At 32.7% G+C, this 19496-nt stretch overlaps 1 protein-coding gene and 1 non-coding gene across 4 annotated transcripts; both read right to left on the bottom strand.

Annotated features, from left to right (window-relative positions):
* Window positions 1-830: 830 nt before the first annotated feature.
* TRNAD-GUC (transfer RNA aspartic acid (anticodon GUC)) lies at window positions 831-902 on the bottom strand. Its single transcript has one exon. It is a non-coding gene; the product is annotated as a tRNA-Asp (tRNA).
* A 1874-nt stretch (window positions 903-2776) lies between these two features.
* On the bottom strand, window positions 2777-8969 carry LOC142611667 (uncharacterized). Of its 3 annotated transcripts, XM_075783765.1 has the most exons (10): window positions 8816-8968; window positions 8283-8393; window positions 5663-6984; window positions 5396-5514; window positions 5104-5228; window positions 4713-4812; window positions 4351-4428; window positions 4103-4186; window positions 3552-3637; window positions 2777-3330 (listed from the first exon to the last, which is right to left on the bottom strand). In XM_075783765.1, exons 3-10 carry the CDS (start codon window positions 6915-6917, stop codon window positions 3093-3095), a joined length of 2085 nt encoding a protein of 694 aa, XP_075639880.1. In that variant the 5' UTR covers window positions 6918-6984; window positions 8283-8393; window positions 8816-8968; the 3' UTR covers window positions 2777-3092. The 3 variants fall into 3 exon arrangements, 2 of the variants coding, with proteins under 2 accessions (XP_075639880.1, XP_075639881.1); XM_075783766.1 differs by lacking the exon at window positions 8283-8393 and having other exon boundaries at window positions 8816-8962; XR_012840084.1 differs by lacking the exons at window positions 2777-3330; window positions 3552-3637 and having other exon boundaries at window positions 4609-4812; window positions 8816-8969.
* Between the last annotated feature and the right edge of the window lie 10527 nt (window positions 8970-19496).

The raw sequence follows: 19496 nt of genomic DNA on the forward strand, positions 1-19496 counted from the left end.
CAACATTTTTACAAATTGTTTTGGTAGTAAATTCTTATTGGTTTGCACATGGACCCACCACTCACATCATTTTTTTTACTTACTAGTAACCACTTATTACATCAATAATGTATAAAAAAAAGTTTGTAGAGCTAGTTTTTCTCATTTTAGTGACTATAAAAAAATTTATAGATCTAAAATCTAAAACAAAATATACAAGCCAAAAAAAAAAAACTCAATTAACCAATTTTATTTAAAAGAAACAACCCTATCATTTAAAAAATTATAAAAAAAAATAATTTTGTTCTTACCAACACCAAAAAAAAAAAGAAAAAAAATCATCAGCAGCTAAATTGTAGCAGAGTCAAAGGTTGAAATTGCTGCACACAACCAACAGTAAAGCCGCCCCCCTTAACTCAAAGTGCTGGCTCCATCCCTGCGTGTAGCTTTCTATCTAAAAGATGAAGGGAGTAACATTTTTCAAGTGGGGAAAAAAAACATCAAAATAGCTCTGAATGACCATGCAATCATCATGAATCACCGCAATAATGCCTTCATAGTCCATGAAGAAGGTAGAACTTCCATTCTTTCAAAAGGAAGAAATAATTATTTTGTTCATTGTAAAAAATGGTAAAAATAGTTATTTTGTCGGGAAAAAATGGTAGAAGGGAGTAACATTTTTCAAGTGGGGAAAAAAAAAAATCAAAATAGCTCTGAATGACCATGCATTTATCGTGAATCACCGCAATAATGCCTTCATAGTCCATGAAGAAGGTAGAACTTCCATTCTTTCAAAAGAAAGAAATAATTATTTTGTTCACTGTAAAAAATGGTTGAATTAGTTATTTTGTCGCCGTTGCCGGGGATCGAACCCGGGTCACCCGCGTGACAGGCGGGAATACTTACCACTATACTACAACGACTTGTTGATACTATGTCGCTCCAATTATTATTTAATCAATTGTAAAAGTCCTCCCCTCCAGTAGAGTAGACCATCCTATTTCTACCTTAATTTTGTAGCTGGCAATGGCAAAGGGTTGGTTTAGACAGGGTGGAGTTTTTAATGGGCCGAATAATTAGGATAACTTATTATTATAGTAGTTCATACTATCTTCTACGTAATAAATTGTTAGGTATACGGTAAGAATTAAAATTCAAAGTTTAAACTTCAAAGCCACCTTCCAGTTAATTGATTGCTTTGCCTATCCACGGTTTGAAGAATAATTATCATTTATCACTCACTCAAACTAGTAAATTTATATCCATCAATTTTTTATTTTATTTTATATAAATTAACCTAATCTAAGTGTATATGTGCGTAAAGCTTTGCCTCTCATACTCTACAAGCACTTATATTTGTAGAGTGATCATCGAAGACAATTATAACTAATCAAAATATTTAAACCCATAATATCTCCAATGGTAATTTATGAAGAATAATTATTACTGGGCATAGGCATAACCAGCTTAAGTTGCCATATTAAGGGTGAGTTTGACATTAACTTTAAACTTTAGTTTTTAGTTTTTAGTTTTTATGTACAGTTTTTTAAACCTCACATTTTCTCGTATTTACCCACTTTTCAAATTTTTTCAAGGTACAAGTATACTTTAGCACAATTTCAGCAAAAATCTAAATAATTTATTCCCAAACGGAATTAGTTACAACTTACAAGGATTGCTTTTAAACCCAAGTCATGTGCATAAGAATATAATGTAAAATTTGTAGGTCAAATAGTGCATGTGTTATTTATAAGTTTTTTTTATTAGTTTTATGTAATGTAACATATGATGTATTTTGCATTCAACAAAAATACATTATTTAATAAAAAGATTTAAATTATATAAATATAATATTGTTTTATATAAATGGAGAAGATGTTATTAAAAAGACATTTATTTTTATTATAAATATACCATAATCGGTTGACTAATTTGAACATATTCAAGAATATTAAAAAAAAAAAAAATGTAAACTCCCTATTCCATGGAAGTAATATGTTATATTAAATTTAAATTATTATATAAGCTTCGAATTGTAACATTTTTTTCCCTTTTTGTATAATGCATATATTATTGAAACTTGAATTTTAAGATAATCTTTTGAATATTTATCATTTTTATTTCTTTTTTTAGGACTCATATGTCATATGTCAAAACTCTAATTTCTAATACTTATTTTGTTGGTATGTTTTAGCCCAAAACTAAAGAATCAGGCCCATATAAGATAATATTTTATACTTTTCAACCCAAAAATTAGGGGATAAATTTTTAAGCTCTAAATAGAAAAGGCAACGTACAAAAAAGAGAATCAATTTAAGACTCAAAAAATGGACAGAATTGGGCTAAAGGGACTGAAGTTGATTGAATGGACCGAAGTTGGCCGAATGGACTGAAATACTACATTAATGTAACTTAACATGAATATAACAACAATAAATGTTATACTTCAATTTTAAATATTATATAAATATTATATAGAATAAAGCTATTATATAGATGTCAATTAGGTCATCTCAGGAATTCCACTTAGGCGAGAAATAGGCTGTTCACCACCGCCATTGGTACTTTTGACAACCAGTTGCACGCTTGCAGCATTCTACTGTGCTTATGCTTGGCTTGTATTGCATCATTGACTGAAAGAGAACAGATTTTGCAAAGACAAGCCTGCATTTGGAGCAACAAAAAGTGGTGCAGAATTTGACGCTGGTCATTCCAGCAAGTTTGCATTGCAGCATTTGCACTAAAAGATTTACTACTTTGTTGTCAACGACTTTAACAATGCTCGGATGTACAGAAGTGATATCAAGTCCGCTATATATATTACACTTCCAAGAATGATTCACTACCTATACTAATCGCCGATGACAAACTCGCAGTAAAGACAAATTTTATTCAGCTCTCACTACACTTCAAAAATACAATCAGATTTCTGCACCCTACTTTTGTCAGTAACAATTTTGGTTACAAAACATTTCCAACTGATGGTTCTGGAGGTTCTCTCAAATACGCTGAAGACATGGCTTTCCTCAATCCTTCTATGCCCCAATAACCACAAACAAAATTTTGTTTGTCCTACCCAAAAAGAACCCTTTAATACATGTGCTCTTAAATCATCACGAATGTAGACTACGTAGTCTTGATGAGGAGGAGGAGGACGCCAATGATGCAGATGATGATGGTAACAGTATTGGTAATGTTGATAAATTATCATCTTCTGTGCTTTGTTTGTACTGGATTGTCTGTGCATTATGTTGAGGCTCCTCTAAAGAAAACATTCTCTTGAAAAATTCATATGATGCAAAGAAGATTGCTCCTTGAGACATATACATGACCAATCTTGGAGTCAATCCCCTAATCAGAAAGTTAAGAATAAGAATAACCAGATCATACACACAGATAAGGAAGCATAATATGATAATGGGTATAACAAGATCAGTTTTTCAAGACTGGCAACAGAAATATATTATAGTGGTTCATGAATATATATTCATGGATATGTAATGACTTATTACAGTTTATTAGACAATCATCTCCTAAAAAAATAATAATGGTCACACCATGAGAAACCATACCTGTAGAGGCCTCGCAAACCTTCATTCTTGCCAATTTCACGAAGGGCATGGAAGACACTGCCATATTGGCTCAGAGACCCTGGAATCTGAAAAACATCCAATATGTAAGAAGCAGAAACAGCCCTGTATATTGGTAAGCCCCAGAACATAATAGAAAATGGAAGTTTTAAATAAATTGTATAGGTTCAAAGATTTTTGTTGGATCCAATTGAATTGCCACCTAAATCAGTTTGATGTCCAGGCAGGCCTTAATATATATAACATACAAGAACCAGTTAGCACATTACAGGAACACATCCAATCTTAAAAACTCTAATAGAAATAAAAATAATTGTTATTTCCAATGATTTGGAAGCTTTCACTGTATATCCATTCTGATCTGATCAAACCAAAGAAAAAAAATTAATCCTACTTCATCCTTATCTCAGACAGCTATTCCAAGAAGCTAGTAGAGAAAAATGCTTTGTGCATCATTTACTGAATGGTGTGCCAATTATAACGAAAAAATGCATGAAAAGGCTCTATGAATTTTCTATAAACAAATTATAGACCTGTGTTTGTAATCTCGTCTTCACCACATCAAAAGGAGTTGTGAACAAAGCAGCAGTAGATCCAGCTAGTCCTCCACATACTAACTGCAGGTATTGCAAAATTGTCTCAGCACGTAATTTATCAATTTGGATAGAATTGGAACACTCTGCTAAAAGAAAGTTGCCTGGTAGAGTAACATAAAACAGAAGTATTATATCATATTAAGATAAAATACTCAAAGTGGGGCAGGAAGGAGGGACAAACTAACTGTTTGCAATGTACTCAGTTGAGCGCTAGACTGCATTGATGACAGCATCGCACCCTTCAGGCTTTCATATGTGTAGAACTGCACATAATGATCAAGATAGCCTTAAAATCACAAGCTGGGATAAAAAGAAGGGTTAATGACAGTGGGATACTAAACAGTGAAACCAGATACAAAGGAACACATCCCATACAATTAACATGGGAGGCATACTGAAACATTTATATGATATAGCTTGGTCTCTCTCTAATATATTATTACATGCACATGGTAGAGCCAGCTCCGTGTGTGTGTGTCATTGACTTCTTGCCATGACAGACCCTCTTTTTAGTGATGAACCCATCTAGCATGTAGGAAGATCTAACCTTGATAACTGAGTGAGGAACATTCCTACAGAGTACTGCTCCCCACCCAGCATATAATGAACGTAAACCACCCTTTCCAATAATTCCAACAAATGCATTCCTACAAAAACAGAACATTGAGTAACACAAAAAGCAAACTAACACAACATAAGTCTCATTTGGACAAATTATGGCAGAAACAAAGCATAATAGGAAGCAATATATGTTGAGACTTTGAACTTAAGATCTGGATCAACAGATAGAAATCCAAAAATGAACAATATTTCAGGAATGATTAAAACCAAATGGTTGAATGAATTCCTCTATAAAAACATCTAAATCAACTCATATTCTAAAGCAACATCAAAGTTGCAATATTACCAAAGATAAATACAGAATCTTATAATTATACCAGCAGTTCTGATAGTGTGAGCTAACTTGCATCTGCTGCTTTATACGCTCACTAGGAGTAAAAATAAAAGAAGTAGCAACGCTTGCACAACCACCGGCCATGCAATGGGCAATAGAGTAATATTCCTGCACAAAATAAATGTGTGAGACTTAAGAGCCAATAAACATTACACTGACAATAAGAACCACAAACCCACAGCCTAAAATTTGAGGCTTTTCATCAGGCTTCTAAATTCATTCAACACAAAATGAGGGGATATGGAAACACACATATACACGAGAAATAAAGCTACCTTGGGGAAAAGAGGAAGCAAAGCTCCTTTAACTGATTCATATGTGAAAGTGTAAAGTGCAGAAATTGGAGCTGAGGATGTAATATTGGTAGCAATTCCACGATAAAGTCCAGTTAAACCTGAAATCAATCTCTATTAATTGTCAAATTGGCATTTGGGCAAGTTTACAAATCAAAACAGAAAGCCTTCTAGTTGTCATACAATAATTAGATGTTCTGTAAAATTCTAGCAAGCACAATCACCTTCAAGTCTCATAAAGAAACTTACCTCTATCAGAAACAATTGACTTTCCAATGTAACAGATAGACTTTTGCTCTGCATGGCAAGATTGAATGACTGTCTTAACCGTATCAACAGGATGCAGACTAAGGCTAACAAATATACCAGCCAATGCCCCTGCAAAGGCATGCTCTTGCTTAGCAATGACAGAACAGGGTTTTCTTGGTGCTGAGGAGTGAATCTCTGCTTTATACTCATCCTCAACAACAGACTTTTGTGATTGTTTTCTGTTGTTCTCAGGCAGTTCATTACCATCAGTCTTGTTCTGGCATTCCTCAAATGCACTACTACATGAAGCTATAGAGTTAATATGATAGTCTGCATAGATACTCGAACTTGGGCTCCTTGAAACACCAACATCTGCCTGATTATCTTGGATATCAAGGAAATAATCTTTATACAACGAGGTCATTTCTGTTGCATTTATTGCAAAATTTACATTATTAGATGATGATGAAGCATTACATTTGATTACATCAGAATTACAACTGGCCAAGATTGCAGGACTAGCCCTATCTCCTGAAATGAAGCTACCTGCTGAGCTAGTTATACCTCCTGAAAAGCAGCTCTCACCAGTTTTCTTGTTCTCAATTTCAGTAACTTTAACAGGATGTTTTAGTCTGGCAGGAATGATTTCACCCATCCATCCATATATATTTCCCAACTCATAAGAATTTTTAACATGTGAAAACCCCTTTTCCTTCCACAATTCATTAGACATGTTGTTATGGCCTCGCAAAAAACTCCAGAATAATGAATGAGTATAATTATCACCATGCCTATCAATTATTGACATCTTCTGGGTTGCTTTAGGACAATCCAAGTTAGGCAGCACCATAGGTGAAATACAGCCAGCAGTCCTTACATCAACATGAAAGCAATTACTATCAGCTGAAGTAGGTACTCCGCCATGTCCTTGGACGTCCAGATTACCCAAGATTTCCTTTTTCTCAAAGTCTTTGTCATTGTAATGAAAATTCTTCTTAGGTTGGAGAAAAGCAAGAGGACGACTTGCACAATCCCATATCTGACCAACTGCAGAGATGAGCTGAGCCGTACTCAAAATCTCTGGTGACTTGGGTACAGATGTTGTATTGCATTGCTGATCTTCATTAACAGAGAGGGTGGGAGCATATTCTTCATGAACAAAATCAGCAAGCTCAGGGGACACCCCCTTGACTGGGATAGACCTGTATTTGATTGAAGGTTGATCACTTCTAGGCGGTTTATTACACCCAACCATTTTCTCAAATCGTAAAAGAATTCCTTGCAAAAGCAGATACTACAACAATATCTTGATAGAAAAGTAACTGCAAGATGGAATTAACAAATTGCATCATTGAATGCAAACTAAGAATATACTCTTAAAAGCTTTATAATCTCAATTTATTTATATAACCGTGAAACCGAAATAAAGGTATTGAGACAAAAGATGATAACTAAGTGAAACAAAACCTAATTTTTTGCTTGAATTGACTACATAACAGGGAAAATGAAAAATATAGTTTCATAATAGAAAACAAAGAATAAAAACTAACAGATCCATAGATATCATATACAAAGTCAATCTATGAACCATTGCATCTCATGGAAAAGTATATATGCAGACATAGAATCTTATTTAAATAACTAAAGCTTCAAAAGAAAATGCCAACCAGAATCAAAAGCCAAAATAAGAAGAAGAAACAAACGTTAAAGTCTTTGGCAAGCTAGACTAAAACCGTTTCCTTCTTGGGACCAGGATGGAGGTAAAAGAAGATATGATGATAACGAATAAATAATTGCTATTACAGTCTTTTTCTTCTTCTTTTTAACATTATTTTTAGGACTGACGCATGTGAATTTCCTTAAACAGATTACGAAGCACAAATAACTGACTGTAGAAAGTGTACATAAAAGATATCAAAGATTCTCCAAGTATGCACAATTTTCACATAAAAATAAAAGATATTTAAAAAGAAGTCAAATTATGCTCTTTTAAAAATTCATGACGTAATGAGAAAGGGTAAATGTGTATGTTGAATGATAGAATTTTCATTTTCAGTATAAAAAAATAAACATGACCTTCAGCAACTTCTTTGGACCAGTTTTATCCCCCCTCCCCCCCCCCCCCCCCCAAAAAAAAGGCAGAATCACTTGATAGAAATTGTAAAATAAAGCATTGAACCCCATCAATCTCAAGTTCATTGTAATTGAAAATCTTAGGAAACAAATGAGAATCATAAGATTTTACGTCAGACTAAAATTCTAAAAACCTGGGCCTTTGTTGAATGTTCTAATTAATCATGGGCAACATCCAAACATTTTCTCAGGTTTCCTGTGCTTACTCCTTCCATAGCTTTATTAAAGTAACTCTCAATAACCCTCCAAATTTAGAAATGAAGCCATTTTTGAAGTTTTGTTTTCCATTTCCTCAATCTTATGAAGAATATGCAGTATTCAAAACAACTATCCTCATTTCTTTAAACCTCAACTATACAAAATCCTAAACATTACATAGGCCGCATTTCACACTTTAGTACACAAACTAGACTCTCAATTTTAATGATCCAATGAGAGTGAAAACATCTTGACTAGGAACAACATTCATGATAAGTTAGTAAGTTACCAGTCAATTCGTCCCCATTGCTATTCAACATAGATTGATTCAAAATCACATATATCCAGCTTCTCCAATCCACAGGAATACAATGAACAAATTAGCAATGACGACGAACCCCTGACATGAAAAGAAAATTCACAAGTTACACATTGATTCCAAACTATTCTAGACCTTCCACCAACATTTCCACACCCCCCCCCCCCCCAAAAAAAAAAAAAAAAAACAGAAACCCATTTACAATGTGATTCAATTCAACAATTATATCCAATTCAATAACAGCAATAAGCTTGCAACAAGTTAAAACTATAACATGCAATAATCAATTTTAAAAAAAAGTCAATTTCATTAAATTGCAAAAATAAGCATCATCATGAAGATCAAAAAAGAAGTAGCTAACGCTCATTTTGGATATCCAGAGAAATGAACTAGCTAGTTAATATTTCCTTTCCCTCATTTTCTAGCTAACCAAACAGAAACTTGAAATTTCAAAAACTCAAAAAAAAAAAAAAAAGAAGTTATGGAGTTATGAGAAGTGAAACCTGAAAAGAAGAAGGCAAGTGTTGTGAGTGGTTTTCCAGCTCATTTTCCCGAGAAAATGTGGTGGGAAAGTGTAGGGTTTAAAGGAGAAGAGATTGGGTTTGGGTTTATATAGGAATTGGAATTGGAATTGTACCAACGAATAGATTCAAATTCTTTTATAGCGTGAACAGTAAACACTAAACACGTTTTTTTTTTTTTTTTAAAGAAATTGCGAGGAAAGTTCGGGTATTATGGGGTGCACCGTACGGGTTTGACGCTATTGGAGGAGAGTATGATCCTGTGGGTTTTGGTGCAGCGTTTCGATGGTTGTGATTGGTGGGGTTTGTGGGTTAGGATGGTCATCGAACGGTTTGGGTGTGAATCAGATTGTGGTATTATATTGAGGGTCAGGTCCGTAAGGATAGTAGGTGATTAGTTTTGGACTTATTTTGGACTTGTTTGGTGCAGCTTCCTGAAGTGGGCTGCGAAGAAAGGAAATTTTGGGAGTTAACACATTATGTGGGACACGTCGATTTTGGAGAGAGTAAAATGACATGGGGTCGGCTAAGCCTAACCTTACGTTGGACACATTAATTTTTGGGTATGGCTTGTGTAAAGTGGCGAGTGGCGAGGCTAGTGGACACGTTAGAATACAGACACATGTTTACATCGCAACGTGTTTAGTAATATTGGCCACTAGAAACAAGCTTTACCCTTAATTTTTATACTCAATTTCAATTGATCAAATCTCTTATAGTTGTCAAAGGTTTTGTAGCTGAGTTGACACCTCTCTATACACAAAATGCTTGGGGGTTTAGGAGAAAAAGGGTTCGAGCTGCAGGGTTAGCAGCATATTGTAATTATCTCTAAAAAAAAAAAAAAAAAAACTCTTATAGTTGAATAAGAGATTTGAGGTTCAATTTTTGCCTACACCAAAAACTGATTGGTGTTTTGATATGATGATAAAGAGCTATTATAAAAAACGAATGTTATAGTTTGAAACTCTCTTAAAAAAAAATTTGTTGACTTATGCTACTACAAGCGATCGATCAAAAGTGTCTGTTATTATAATTTCATACATTATGTTGTGAAATAAAATCCTATTAAAACGGGTGTGTCCTTACTCATAATTATTCTTATATTTTTGGCAATAGTCTACTATCACAAAAATTTTATTAATTTCTTTCAGGATTGCTGAATTGAAGTGGTTTTAATTATAAAATAATAACATGATATTAATAATAGATCTGTATGAAAGGACATTGTTTCAATCATAATTTATCTTAACAAATCTTAACAAATTGTAAAAAAAAAAAAAAAGTGTTTTTATTGTTTTTTTTTTTTTTTTTGGGTTTTTTTTTTTTTTTGACTTTTTTTTTTTTTTTTTTTTTTTTTAGAAACAAACTAATGGCTACACACACACTCTCTCTTTAATTACACTCTCTTGCCAAGCTCAATCACATTACTTAAAAATTTTGATTAAAAGATTTAAATTGGGTTTGACTTGGGAGTTTGATTAGAATATTTAAATTTATACAACTTTAAAGTTTAAAATTTAAGACTCAATTTGAAGCTAACTAAAAAAGTTACAAAATTTAATTTATTACCATCATAAACTTTAGGATTTAAATTAAAATTGTTGAAATTATAAGGTTAAATTATTAAAAGCACAACTAAAAATATAGGATTTAATATTTAATAATTATTTTTCATAAATGATTTGATCCATGGTCCTTGTAATTGTAAACTTGTAGAAAAGGACAAATTTTGCTGAAATTTTTGGAGTGAAATATGGTTTCCTGCGAAAAGTGCAATGATGCTCAACATCAATGCAACTTTTGTGCAGTAACATAACTTTCATTTCTTATCTCTCTCTTACTCCTCGTTTTTTGTGTTGTTTGATTCATGTTTGTTACGAGATTGAGAAAAGGTAGTGAACTTGTGAAAGAGCAAGGAAACCAGCCATGGTCCTAATGTGCTTTGTTTATTACTAAGGAGTAAGGACAAGAATGGTAAACTTTAATGATAATTACATGAAAATAAAAATCAATATATTTTTTTGATACAAGATAGAAAGTCTATTACTCTAGTCTAATCTAAGTGTATATGTGTGTGAAACTCCCTTCTAGAGACTTGAACTCCAACTTTTGCTCCCAACATCTCACAGGCACTTATACTTGTGGAGTGACCATCGCGCCAAAAGTGTATAGTGGTATAAAATCAATATTATTAGAAATACAAGAAGTTAGAATGTAGTACTAACTATTAATTGATTACTATTCGTCGATATGGTGACAAGTACAACACAAGAATAAAAATTAACAATTTATATTCCACAGTTGAATAAAAACATTATAAAATTGTTGAATGAAATTATATTTAAGTCAAATTTCTTAAATACCCTAATTTATAGGATTATATTTGGACTTTTTAAGGATGCTATTATGTATAAATTGAACAAATTTATAATTGAGATTATTATCCTTTATTCAAATTAATATATCCATAGATATTAAAAAGAACAAAAAAATAAAAAAGGTTTTTTAAATTAGTGATTTTTTTTCTTTTTAAAATCTTCATGTAGTTAGATATTTTTATCTTTCAACAAAGCGAAGCAAAGTGAAGTGAACTATGATAATTCTTCTTGATCTAAAAAAATATATTCTCATAAGTTAAAACCAAACTTTATCCATTCAAAGCGAAAACACTTTAATATGAGTGTTGGCTCGACAAGAGCTTTATAGTTCAATTGGTTGACATTTTTTGAAGTTTCCAACGAATATACTCAAATTTTCCCCAACTATTGAATAATTAAAAAAAAAAAAAAAATTAAAGTGCCTTTGGCTTGCCTCTTATCTAAGTCCTTTATTTTTCTTCAATTTTCAACCATATGTGAGAAATTCAGTTAAAAGTTAGAGAGAAGTGAATGATTTAAATATGAGATATATATTTTTTTAGAGATAATTACAACATGCTGCTAATCCCACAGCTCGAACCATTTCCCCCTAGATCTCCAAGCACTTTGTGAATGGAGAGGTGCCAATTCAGCTACAAGGCCTTTGATAATATGAGATATATATTAATAACTCTATTAATTATTTTTATTTTCTTAACCATATGAACTTTATTGATTCTAATAAAATGAGACCTACAAAAGAATTTCTGAAATAATACTTTCACCTATAAATTTTTCTTTGAGCACTCTACACCACTCAAATCAAGTCTCAAGAATATTTCTTTACCATCACATTGTGTAAGAACTAAGAATAGTTTATCTTAAATTAGTGATAGAGCTTTGGCTTGTGTTTTAAAAATGTGGCTGTAGGTTGAGGATATATAGCCGTGTTTTAAAAATGTGACTAATGTACACTATATATAGCTGTGGTTTAGAAACATGGTTGAAATAAGATCTATAAAAACGCGGCTAAAATATGTCCTATAGCCGCATTTAATAAACACGGCTAATGTGTATCCTATAGCCAGATTTGAAAAAAAGTGGCTATAGGTCCCAGCCTATAGCTGCGTTTGGAAAAACACAACTATAGACTTGTTAGATCTATAATTACAGGTTTTAGGCAACGGCTAAAAATGCGGTTGTAGACCAAATTGACCTATAATCATGTTTTTAGGAGCTATAACCCGTGTTTTTAAAACTGTGGATTAAGTATTTCAAATTAAATTATCATTAATACAAAACAGTTACTATAGTGATGTTAATAATGAAACACCTTCGAAGATCAAATATCACCTACAACAAAGCATGAGGTATAAGGGAATGGTGTTATGGTGCCTTAAAAGAGGGCCATCTCTTATAGTTAGCGACGGTACCATCAAATTTTTTCAGGGATGACCAAACAATACAACGTTCACATGTCTTAACACACACACACGAAAATCTTATGTTTTGATGGATGACAAAGTTAGAACATCTTCCAACCATAAAAATCACAACATTTTTTTTTATAACAATAAAAAATGAATATTAGAAGAAAAAAAGTGTAGAGACATTAATACTGGAAATTACTGTTTGTACATTTTTTTATTTATTTTTAAATATGAACAATGTCATTAATACTTATGTGTTTTTTAAAAGGACGAAACTTAGGTATATTACTTACTATTTAGGTGTTGTTCTTTAAGTTTATTTCTTAAGATTCAGGCATATGGCTATATCTAATTAAAAATACATTTTCATCCCATAAGAAAAAAGACACATAGCTGAATTTTAAGAGAAAAACCTAAAGAACAACACATAAATATTTATCTAATTTTGCCATTATTAAAAAACATATGCTTTAAAAATACCCCTAGTATTTATGACTTATACATGGCCAAGAGAAAACGAGACATTAATTTATACTTTAGATCGATGAGTTCCTCTAAACATCCCTCGCCAATGCTTATTGTATACAGTACATCATGGGTCATATGTACTCCAATATTTAATAAAATATTGGAAGATTTACGTCTAATTTCTTGGTATATACTTTAAGCATCCAATAAATATATAAATTATCTTAATCATTATGTTGTTTTTAAGTTTTATTTTATTTTATTTTTTGTTTTTTTTTTTTTTTGATAAAACGACAATATAAAGATAAAACAACAATATTGTGTTTGTCAAGCTAAAAAAAAGACAATTTTTTTTTTTTTGGAGAATTTTTGAGCTTATTTTGAGCAGTATCATAACCATAAAATAAAAATAAAATTCCCCTCCATTTCTACAAGATTTTTTAAAAATACGCAATTAGCAAAACGCATGTAAATGCACACTAATGCACATAGCATCACATATACCCTTCAGTACCAACGAAGCTTAAGTCTAGTTGATGCTTTGATTGATTAAAAAGTGGAGTACTAATATTTAATTGGAAGATAATTGTAATACCCCTCCAGCCCCTGCTTTAATTCCAGTTGAGTTCTAATTTAAAATTACAAAATAAAAAACCAATTGGGCCTACTTTACTAAAACCTGCATATTGGAACGATAGGGCTGGGCTAGACTAGAGTCTCTAATCTGTACTCCAGCATAGTGAACATTGTGGCCCTATGCAACTTTAACACCCAAAAATAAAAGTACGTCAATGCCTCCAACCTGATTGGTCTCATATATATATATATGAGGTCCGTATGATGCGCAGTCCAATATTTCCAAATGGTCGTAGCCCAGGCCCAACTAATATATATTCCTTCTCAAGGACGAGCTTGAGCATGTCACCGACCCAAAAAAAAAAAAAAAAAAATCATTTTGCACGAAATATCCCAATTTCATCAAACTAACTTTCATAATACTAAAATCTAAAACAAATCAAATTAAAACCATTTAAATACAAATTATTATTAATATTGTAGGATGAGTTGGGTTACTCTCGTTGAGAATTTCACAAACTCGAATTGTCCCAAACTTTTTTTTTTTTAAAGAAATTAAATAGAACCTATCAGCCCATAAAAAATTAACCTGAGTCACAGGATTGAACTCGATTTCATTGGATTGGCAGTTGAATATGCACTCCTAATTGTATGAATTTTGTTAAAATTAAAATGACTAAGTTTAAATTTGTTTTGACGTAAAATTTTTTGGGAAAACAATTTATTTTATGGTGTTTGTTTATCCATTTGAAAAATATTTTCATGTGTTTAGTTGGTAGTGAAAATAAACACCACCACCACCACCACCATGACCCAAGTACTCATATACATCAATAAATTACCCAAAACATAATCCAAATCATATAAAAAACCCATGACCTAAAACTTTTACCCCACTATGAGGGAGTAGTGACAGTGATGGTGGAGCAACAACATGATTTGCAGCTAGCTCGCGGTGGTGGCATCAATGGTTGCAATGACATTAGGTGGTGGTTGAGAGAGAGAGAGAGAGAGAGAGAGAGAGAGAGAGATCATTGGGGTGGTGGTGGAGGGGGCGGGGGGTGAGAGAGAGAAGGGTTGAGGTGAAAATTGTTTTATGAAGTGGGAGAGGAGTAAAACCAATTTACTAGAGGGGATTATTTTACGATCAACTTGAAAATATTTTTAGGTTGACCATTTTTTTCAACTGAACTAAACACTTGAAAGTGGAGAAAATATTTTTAGGTTGACCATTATTTTCAACTAAACTAAACACTTAAAAATAGTGAAAATATTTTTAGCCAAAACAAATGCAACCTTCTTTCTTTTATTAGCATAACCAAAAATGAAAAATGAAAAATAAAAAGAAGCTGTTTTTCATGTTATTTTTGGTGTGGGCCTTGTCCCTCTTTTTCTTTCCTTTATTTTTTCCTTTCCCTCCAAAGAAATTTGCTTGAAATTAAAATTTTTTTTAAAAAAAATTCCACCGACTCAAAACAAAGACCCATCATAAAACTTAGAAAGTTAGAACCCAACGGTGAGATAGATAGTGGAATCTCAAACTCTCTTTCTCTCTGTTTGCACCAAGGTCGGTAGCCTTCCAAACAAAATTTGGGTAGTTTTCTTGGAAGCTAAGCATGTAAAAGTTCGAAATTCCTAATAAGATTTAAACACACACATAAAATCCTGCTTAGGCTCAAAAATATTGTTGCCAATGTGGGGCACTATGATCATAACCTACCACCATGCTCTGCATTTGACGTCCATGATGGCTTACTTTAGCGACACTGACTCGATAGTAGCCTTTTCTCTTTTGGTAACTCCATTCACCTTGGTTATTTTACTCTAGTCTCAACCCTTTCTCTTTTGGTGACTCCATTCACCTATGGTTATTTTAATCTAGTTTTTAGGTCGCTTCCTTCGGGATTCAACACTCAATGAACTACACTCGATTACTTGGAGTGGTGGTTGACTCTGATACCAAATATTACAAACTTATGGGTAAAACTCACCTTTGAAAACCGGCTTGCAAAGGAAGGGTATCTAAGAGTTTATAAACACATGATTAACCTATAGATTAAGTATAAACTTAATCACATGGGACACTAGGATCATATGAAAACTCTTGTTGCCAAAAATACTTTTTCTTCCGTTCAAAAAACCTCCAAGAAACACAAACCCTTTCTTTCTTATTTTCTTCTCAATGCAATGGAGGATTCTCAAAAGTTGTGTAAACTCAGTTGATGCAAATTAGATCTTGTTCTATCGTTGATCATAGACTTCTCTATGTATATGTTGCCTTCTGATCTGCCAATGTGGCAAAGTTGGGCATTTTCTCAAAACCCATGAAGCCCTTTGTTTCTCACAACTTTGAGAAGGAGGAAATCTCAGTCACTGGCACTGCTGCTGTGAAACCCATAGCTTGCTAAAAATTCAGAAAACCCAAGAAGGAGATGAAGAAAAGAGCCAAATTACAATGGAATTATCACATTCTTCTGAGGCCAAGTCAAAAACTCTCACAACTGATGATGAGATTAGTTCCTCTCCGTTTTCTGAAATTGAAGGAGATTAACCTATCTTTTTTAACTTTATGGGTATTTCGGAGACTGATCAACTTCAAGCCAGCCAAGTAAAAGGGTCTACAACCAAAAACCAACATGAATCTGAAGAGGTTTTAACAGAGTTGAAATTGAGTTATGGGGCTACTAGCATCACCAAAAAGAGGAAATCAAGTGAAAACTATGGCAACCTCTCTGTGTCATCAAGAACTAGTGGAGTCAAAATAATGAAAATTAAAAGTCATGGAGAGAATAACGGTGTTTCATTGGGCTTGACCTTGACCCTTGGGTTATCAAGAAGAGGATTAATGAGGCAAGTGATATTGGGAATTAGTCAAGGCTGTTGTTGGCTGCAGATTTGGTAAAGATGCATATTTTGCAATTATGGGATCAGAGGTTGCAACACGCATTGAAGCAATTAAGAATGGGGTAAGGGTTGCTGCTTGGGATTGAGAGATAAAGTCAGAAAATCAATTGCTCTTCAAGCAGTGGCCAAGTAATGGGAGTTACGTCTTCATTGACAAATGGACTAAGAAATTTGTGAAGAGGGGTCTGAACGTAGGTGATGAGATTGGACTTTTTTGGGATCAAAATAGTTCAAGATTCAATTTTAGCATTCTCAAACGGGCTTTGATCCACTAATCCTCTCTCTACTAGTTTTCTTTTGCAATTCTATCTATTTGTGCAGAATTCTTTCTTCTTTGTTGATTATGTAATAACTTGGGTATGAAGTTTGAAATTAACATAGTGAGGCTTTTTTTTTTTTTTTTGGGGGTATCAGCTTCTACTTCTATTGCTTTCTACTATTGCTCAAGATTAGAAAAAGTTTGCCAAATTGTCAATTAATGTAAACTACGAGATAAATTGCTTATGTGAATGACAAGAAGTTATTTCTTAATAGCACTGAGAAATAAGCCCCCTCCCCCCTATTTTTTCCCCCTTCAAACAGAGACTTTTAACTTGTATCTCGCGTTGTATCTAATGCATTTTGTTGGTCTTTAACTAGTATCTTACAATGTTTAGTACAAGGTCTCATACATAATTAGGGCAGCTTCATCAATGGGAGAAGTTAAGAAAGTGTCCAATAGTGGGGATAGCCGGATAGGTTACATGCATTCATGATTCACCTATAAACCCTATAGGTCTAGGCAATATGAGTTGTGGGGCAAATCTTCTGACATAGTCCTTGAATTTGATCAAACTATTGGTCCAGACAAAGTTTATTTCTCATTTCAATACTATATACTTCTACACTTTCACTGTGCATTTACGACCGTGCTTAAATAGTAAAATGCGCTACATTAACAATGACAAAAATTGTTGTGGGAATGTCAACAGGTTATTTCTTAACAGCCGTGATAAATAAGCATTCTTTTTCCCTGCAAACGGAGACTACTGACATTTTTAACTTGTATCACATTGTTTAGTCATGTCTGAGAAATAAGCAATTTATATATGTATCTAACACGTTTTATAATAAAACTTGTATCTTACCTATTAGTTAATAGGAGAAGTTAAGAAAAGTGTCCTACAGTTATTCAGGAAAAAAAGAAAAGAAAAGAGAGAGAAAGAGAGGTCCTACAGTGGGGGATAGGTTACAATTAATTAATTACATACATCCACCTATACCCACAGACAATACTTTCTCACTGGTGTTTTTTATGGCACTACACGTGTAAACCAGGATAAAGTTCTAGGCAACATGAATTTTAGGGGCAATATGACAGAATTATGAGTAATGTTATTTATACAATTTTTTTTTTTTGTTTGTAAAAATTGAATTCACAAATTTTTATCATGCAGTTATCATTTTAGTCCAATATTTACTGATATCAATTTATCATTTACCTTTTACAACTTATCTCATTTCGACAATTTTGAAATAGTTGGTGAGAATATTTGTATCTATAGAGTTATTGACTTACTGTTGAATTACATATCAAAGCATCAATGGTCCAGAAAAGCTTTATTCTTATTTCAGTTATATATATGTCTTTCTTTTTTCTTTTTTAATATATCTTACAATTATATTTATTTTTTCTAAGCTGTCTCTGTCTCACTGTGCAAATACGTCCATAGTTCTGCACAGTGCACATAATAAATGGTAAAATGCTACTACAGTAATTCAGTAAGTTATGGGGCCAGCAATATACTATGTTGGCTTGAGCAGCAGGCTCGCATGATATATACTGTGGTTATATATAGTGAAAAACAAATAATAAATTTTGTAAATGAAGACGAAGACAAAAAATGGAAAAAGTGAAAAACAGGGAAAAATGGAAATTACTTAACAAATGACATGCGGTTTGCAGAGAAGCAATACGATCAACATGGCAACTGCATCAGTCATTACTAAAAATATCATGCTGCTGATAGGAACAAAATCCTTAATGGAATGCCAGTACAAAGGACCATAAAAATAGCCGAAAAACCTCCTATTTCATGCCTTAAAAATATGCAAAATCCTGAATCATCACCAACTTTATGGGGTCTATATATAAAAGCTTATAATGGGAATGATTGTCTTCGAAACTTAAAATGAGAAAAAAAAAAATTGAAACTAGGACAACAAAAGACAATTAAGTTATTGTGTACTTTTGGAGTACTATAAATACGTACTCTTTCCTTTTACATGAATTGTGAGTCTCACTAATTAAATTTATGATAAGATTTACCATTTATATGAGAGGGAGAATTACGCATTTATGATATTTTAAAAATGAGAAATGATATGTCCACAACATTTTTACAACAAATTTTAAGTGGCAGGTTGTTACTGGTTGTTATTGTTGGGGCAAAAAAGTAATCTTAGTGTTAAGTTCAAATTTGAACCAATAATAACTAACCACCTATGATTTGTTGTGAAAATATTATAAAAATATTGTGGACGTAGCACCTCTCTTTAAAAATACCTAATAATTTTAAGAGAGAATGCCTTTGGAAGAAGCTGGAACTGTTTAATATTAATTAACGTAGGCTTGGAATTATATGTGCAAATATTTATCCAGATACCGAGATTGCTGAGCATGCACCCCTTGAAACGAGGCAAATCTTACGTGGTCCTACAGCAATACACTTTCCTCACACCTTCTGAATTAGAAGCCAACGAACTTATCATCATATACTATATCTCAGTGGTCAGTACACAGTTCTCTATTTGATAAAGAGATGCCCTTTCCCATTCTTGTTTACGTTGTGAAAATCGTTAGATTTTGTTTCGTTCAGTAACCATAATAATAAAAAAGTCTCTTCCCCTTTGTTTCTCCACTAAACCAAATTACCACTTTATCTTAGT

This window comes from Castanea sativa, chromosome 10, assembly GCF_040712315.1.
Source record: "Castanea sativa cultivar Marrone di Chiusa Pesio chromosome 10, ASM4071231v1".
Lineage (NCBI taxonomy): Eukaryota > Viridiplantae > Streptophyta > Magnoliopsida > Fagales > Fagaceae > Castanea > Castanea sativa.